At 37.6% G+C, this 6,654-nt stretch overlaps 1 protein-coding gene across 1 annotated transcript; it reads right to left on the bottom strand.

Moving 5' to 3' along the window:
- Window positions 1-3,340: 3,340 nt before the first annotated feature.
- LOC132131294 (zinc finger BED domain-containing protein 4-like) lies at window positions 3,341-5,008 on the bottom strand. The gene is made up of 2 exons (XM_059543328.1): window positions 3,905-5,008; window positions 3,341-3,781 (listed from the first exon to the last, which is right to left on the bottom strand). The coding sequence occupies exons 1-2, from the start codon at window positions 5,006-5,008 to the stop codon at window positions 3,341-3,343; spliced, it is 1,545 nt and encodes a 514-aa protein (XP_059399311.1).
- Between the last annotated feature and the right edge of the window lie 1,646 nt (window positions 5,009-6,654).

The raw sequence follows: 6,654 nt of genomic DNA, 5'->3' as shown, positions 1-6,654 counted from the left end.
TTCCCTCGACTGTGGGTCTGCATACTATCACTCATGATAGAAGTTCCACCCTGACTTCTCCCTCCATTTCTGCTTCCAACCCAGTTTCTAAACTATTTAGAAAGAACACATCTATATTTTTGTGCTCTAGGATGTGGAGTGATTTTCAGCTGAGGAGGTGGGCTTAGGGGAAAGGTGTGAAGATGTGTCTTGGGTGGAGGTCACAAATGATCTCTCATCTGAAAGTGACGAAAGTGACGTGACATTCAGCCAAGTATGGTGACCCATGCTCAGAATTCGTGCTCTGCATTTAACCCATCCAAAGTGCACACACACAGAGCAGTGAACACACACCGTGAATACACACCCGGAGCAGTGGGCAGCCATTTATGCTGCGGCGCCCGGGGAGCAGTTGGGGGTTTGGGCACCTCAGTCGTGGTATTGGCCGGCCTGAGACTCGAACCCACAGGAGTCAAACTCTCTAACCATTAGGCCACGACTTCCCCATCTAATCCTTCTACTCATAAGTAGACCTTCATTCACCCTAACTTAGACACAAGGACATATGTATCAGTCTATAAATTTTCTGTGCTTAAATATAAAGTAAACTCACCCTTGTGCATTTATTAAGACATTCAGTTCATGCCATAAAGGAAAAACAGCCTCCTTGAAAAAAGAAACTGATAACATAAGGGCACTTACAAACACTATGTAATTATTTGCATTCAAAGTGACTGTTAAAATAACTACTACTGACATGATGCTATAACACTATGACATTACATATTGTGCAACTTGTTAAGCAGTGAATGAACCAAAAAAATGTCTCCTGCAGATGTTTCGTAAAAGTCAGCTTGAGCCATTGGTAGGACAGTCTAGTTTTTTTCATGATGTTGGTGTCAAATCAATTGAATTGTACAAAAGTGACACAAAAATAAAAAAAAATTATGTTATTATTTCAATCTGAATGTGTAGATTTCTTATGTGTATGACAACAGTACTGAAACATTCCCCTTCGAAAGTATTTAAAAAAACACTTGTGCATTAATTAAATTAGCCACGTGATGGCACTGTTGTATTATATTCAAGCTAAGTGGGGCAGCTTGAGGTTAAAATAATTTCTTTATTCAGTCAGTCAGTCAGTCATTTATACTTTTATTAATGCATTTATTCAGCCTATCAATCTATATATTTTTTGTTATATTTAAACATAGCCTAGGCACGACAGGATCTGTAGTTCTCTCAAGCAAACTAACACTAAAATAAACACAATGCCCCATAGTGGTCAGAGCTCAAAACACTACTGTTTGACACTATTTCGGACACTACTATGAAAATGTATATGTATAAAATATGTTAACTGTTACAATAGGTTAATTATATAGATATTCTGTATGTACCAATGGAATTGTGTTAAATATATTGGAATTATGACTGAGAATGATAAGTGTCTGTCACGCCACAGTTCTTACGTTAGATACCTCTGAGGACTCTTCATGCTACACCTTAGACATAAAAAAAAAGTTAAAATAGCAATGTATTTAAAATAGCAAAATATTAAAAAATGCATGGTTGTATTGTTTAAAGCCATTTTATTCAGCAGATGGCTATTGTTAAATAATTACAAATACAATGTTGTAAAATACACTACTATATTATACTATATATAATACTATATATAATATAATCAAATAAAATATGTATATGTGTAAATATTGCACATGATAGCACAAGCTTTTTAACAAAATACAAGCTGTTATGAGTGCATATTCCTCTGTGTTTGATGAATTTGTCTGTTTGTGTTCTTAATTACAGAAAAAATATGAGACAAACTGTTGTATTCCTGTCTGCCATTTGCTACAGTCATGTGACTGTGTTTGTGCGTATGTGTATGCAAATGTTTGTGTTTATAAACTTTGAAAGGTCACAAGGAGGTCTTATGCCTTATTCAAGCTGAAGCATATGGCCAGAATGTCTGTCACAGATCCAAAAGGCAAAAACAAACAAGCCAACTAAGAAATGTTAAAATATCATTAACAGTGTTTTAAAAATGAATGGCAATTTTTTTCCTCAAAAATGAGTCAAACACACATTGCAAATGTATTTGAAGAGAGAGTGTGTGTCTGTGTTTGTGACACATGACAGCTGTGTGGTTCTTTGATGTTTGGAATTACAGTTGGATTACATCAGGGTAGTTTGGATGGGAGCACCTGTATTGTGATGGGGGGAAAAAACGTCAAATACGCAGATGAAAAGAGAGGCTGGACTGAGGTCTCTCTTGAAGCAAAAGAGAGCAATAACAATTTTATTTATTTATTTATAAAAAAGAGTGTAGAGTTATGCAAGTGTTCATGTGAATGTATGTTTGTTCCTTTAAATATTTTTTGTCCCTGTATGATTTCGGTATTATGTCTGCTATTTAGGGCTGTTTCGAATGCCATTTTTTGAGCTTCGAAGCTTAGGTGGCAATCAATATCGAATATTCGAAGCTTCGGTGGGTGGGGCTAAATATATAATAATAGTGTCGGTTTGCATTTGTATCATCTTTCACGACTTCACGTTTCACTCTTCGGCATCGTAAATGTGTTGCGGCAGACCCAGTGGAGTGCAGTGTTGCATTTGGTGCAATATGATCAGGTGGCACACATTCTTTAAATATTAATAAACATTTAATAATCTTTTAAATAGAACAGTTTCCGGTACGCATTACACGGGCAGGTTTATGCTCCGAAAACGGACAGTGCACAAGTGATACAAAACACAAAGTCTGTTGAGAGCAAGAACTTTAATAAGGTATTAATAACGAACATTTCTTTAAAACAAATGAATCCCAAAACAGAAATTAAATTAGTAACACACAGTGATTTCAACGAACTGTAATAAATAAAGAACACGGTAGCATGCTTATAAACAGTTGAATAAGAATAAATGAATTGTTTTTAAAATGACACAAAATGTAATATCTATTACAATTAGTTTTATTCTATATAAGGGATTTATTTTGTCTTATTCTGACTTTTTGTTAATTTAAATCTTTAAAATGCGCGATGCTTTTATTGAAAGCATGTTGCGGTGTTTTTTTTAATTTATTATTATTAGCCTGCAGTTCGTTGAACTACATTCATTTATTATTCGTAAATGTAATAATTACTGACACCGTAACGGGTTGGCTATTTAAATTTAAAGTAATTGTAATAAATTTTATTCACTCCCTTATATAGAATAAACTGTAATAGGTTAAATAGAACAAGGTAATGTTAGCCTAGCTAGACAGCTCACATTTCAATGACAAAAATATTTAGGCTCTTTCAAACACTTATATAAATCGCAACCCAGTGGTTGGAAACTATTGTGAAACTACCTATACTCGTTTCATGTTGTGTGCGAGGAAGATGAGTTTGTCCACATTTTCTGGTAAAAGGGAACTTCGGGTCTTGTTGACGATGTAGCCAGCTTTTGAGAAAATGCGCTCTGATGGAGTTGAAGTGGCCGGAACGCAAAGAAGGTGTTTGGCTGCAAATGCCAGTTTAGGGTAGCGGTCACTGTTTTGCTTCCACCATGCCAGTGGGCCCGACTGTAATTTAGTAGCATCTCTCAAATACTGCTCCATCTCTGTCTTTGCGCTGTCTCCGCGTTCTTCTTCCTCTTCGTCATCAGCCTGCATCAGCATTGAAATCTCCTGCTGTTTTTTTTTGGCGGGTGGTGGTGGCGCATCCGTCTCCTCTTCTCCGTGGCTTGCTGACAGCTCTTCTCCCTTGCGAACGATCTGTTGCTGATGCAGATGTTCAGCTAGTCTGACAACCTAAACAAATAGCATTTTCTTAGTCTAATCTATGCGTAGCGCACACAATAATCTTAGTGGCATAATCACAATACATTTTAATTATTTACTATTATATAGTAGTAATAAAAATATAAGTCTAACCTCAATGTATACCAGGTCCTTCTTCTCATCCTCAAGGAATTTAAGGTGCTTAAATCTCACGTCTAGTGCTGAAGAAAGGAGATAGATGCTGGTGGGTTCCAAATTTAACAGTTCCCATCTGCTGTCGATCTCCTTGACAAGGGTATTCTTCATTTCTCTGATGGCAGGGCTGTCATCCTCTTCTGGTGACAGGTGGCGTTTCTTCAGGTTAAAGAGCATTGGCACTGTTGCCGACAACGACAAGTTTGCCTCCTGTGATAGTAGTTCTGTGAGTGTGAGCAGGGGCCCAAGTAATTCTGATGTCTCTTGTGCCAGTTTCCACTGGTCTCCTGTCAAGTCAAGGGTGCGATTTCCTTTCTTAGTGATGCTGGGATCTGACAAAACAGCTGTCACTGGCCATCGCTGCTCCACCAGTCGGTTAAGCATTTCATACGTAGAGTTCCAACGAGTAGCAACATCTTGAATGAGTTTGTGTTGTACAACGTTCTGCTGCGTTTGTTTCTCTTTCAAAGCAGCTGTAGCCTTGGCACTTTTTTTGAAGTGCCCTACGAGATTCCTGGCAGCTGAAACTGTGCGACGGATTCGGTCCAGTTTCAGAGCTTCATTTATGCATAGTTGCAGCGTGTGTCCTGAGCAGCAGACCCCTTGAACGGTTCCCCATTTCTCCGGTTCTTTATTCAGCGTCTCGGTGCACAGCTTCATATTGCTGGCATTGTCGTGAACAACGGCTATTCGCTTGTAATTTGGAATTGCGAATGCATCTGCCGCGTCTCCAAGCTGTTGTGCAATGTTGACTCCTGTATGGCTTGACTCAAATGCTTTGGTTTCCAAAACGAAGGCAGAGAGTTCCCACTCCTGAGTTATAAAGTGACAGGTGACAGCCATATACGCCTCCATACTCACGGAAGTCCAGATGTCCGTTGTGAAACTTAAGGCCGTAGCTTTTTCAACGAGAGCATAAATTTGGCCTCGCAGATCGCTGTATTTAAGAGACAGGGTGTTTGAAATACTGGAACGGTTTGGGACAGTGTAGTCTGGCTCCATTATCTTCATTAATTTTCTGAAGCCTTCGCCTTCAACTACATTAACGGGCCTCATATCCATAGCGACAAACTCCACTATGGCATCTGTTATCTCTCTCTTTCTTTTCTCTGTTAACGGTTTTCGGAATTGCAGGATCTGCTGTGAAGTTTTGGGTTTTGTTGAGCATGTTGATGGCTGCGATACCTGTGGATGTACCTATAAACAAATTATTATTAGCCTGTGCTGCTGTATGTTTTTAAATAGTGTCGTATTTGCAATTAGCCTATTTATCATAGCAAATTAAGCGCATAAAAGCAGTTTTTTTTTTTGTTTGTTTTTTTTTTGCCGCGTGCTACTTACAGAACTCAGGTGATTTTTCAAACTTGTGGTGCTGTTGTGGTAGGCCAGTTTCAAATCGCATATTTGACACACTGCCTTTGTCTTGTCATCCTCACTTAATTTAAAGTGCTCCCAAACAGCTGAGGTCTTGGGCATTTTGTACCTATTCAGTATGAGATGAAATAAATCACTACGTTCGCCAACGGGCGGTTCAAGCATGAGTGAGAATGAGTCCGCGACGGAAGTCACGTGTTGAAAAAAAAAAAAAAGAATATTCGAATCTCAAAACTGAAAATCGAATGCCACCCCACCGAACGAATATTCGAATATTCGATTATTCTAGTACAGCCCTACTGCTATTATTTACAAAGCCCTCTTGAATACTACATTCTGATTGGTCAATAATTAACTTGAATATTTTTGAATGATTACTGTTTAAAATGTATGATTCATGTTTCATGTTCATGTTTTATATTATATTATGTTATAATTTATAAAAAAAAAAAATGGATGATAGGCTTTTTCAGCTGTGTGATATACTAGTGATAACAGAACCGTTTGTATCACTCTGCTTGCAGAATTTCTCACAGTGTCAGGGCAGGTGCACAAATCCACTATAATTGTAAGTTTTTTTTATTAATTTATAATTGTTTTTATTATGGAATGTAGTTTTAGGAGTTTTTTTTAGGGGAGAAAATTGTTATTTAGACTTCAAATATGCGGTTTGTTAATTGGAATATTTGCATCAACGTTTTCGGAGATGTGAGCTCCAGGGCGTCAGCGGCTGTTCGGCGCTCATGAACCCGCCGAGAGCAGCCTCACCTCGGCCAGTGCTTCTGGAGTTTGCTGCTGACTCTGATGTCTCTCTATGCTGGTTAAACATGAGCTATAATTTATTTCAGGTAAATCTAACAGGCTGTCTTTGTTCTCAACAATCTATTATTTGTTCCAGAGCAAATGGTTTTGGCTAATGACAAAGTCTCATAACGTTATATTTTATAACTTTAATGATGTATATCAGAGTGCTGCCTTTGTACTTTTGACTGAATTGCTTAGCACATTTTATGAAGGCTGTTGCTGTTCATTAAATAATATTATTCAATGAATAATATATTATATAAATAATGGTAGTGTTTGATAACCCAGATAGCATGCGTACGTCTGAAAAATGGATCTGATAGATGTCTTTAAGATGTCAGTTTTCCATACATTCTACACACACAGGACCCGGTGCGCTGCACCAGTTGCACCCTCACTAAAGATGGCCCTCGCCGAAATACAGCCCTTCTGTGATATTGCTCATATTATATTATATTATATTATATGGTTGTATAATTATATTATCTTGTTTTATAGAGATGTTACTGTAAATAAAAATTGAAAATGTA

The sequence above is a fragment of the Carassius carassius genome, chromosome 4 (assembly GCF_963082965.1).
Source record: "Carassius carassius chromosome 4, fCarCar2.1, whole genome shotgun sequence".
NCBI lineage: Eukaryota > Metazoa > Chordata > Actinopteri > Cypriniformes > Cyprinidae > Carassius > Carassius carassius.
The sequence above is the reverse complement of the archived record's forward strand: the minus strand, read 5'-3'. Positions and strand labels throughout refer to the sequence as shown.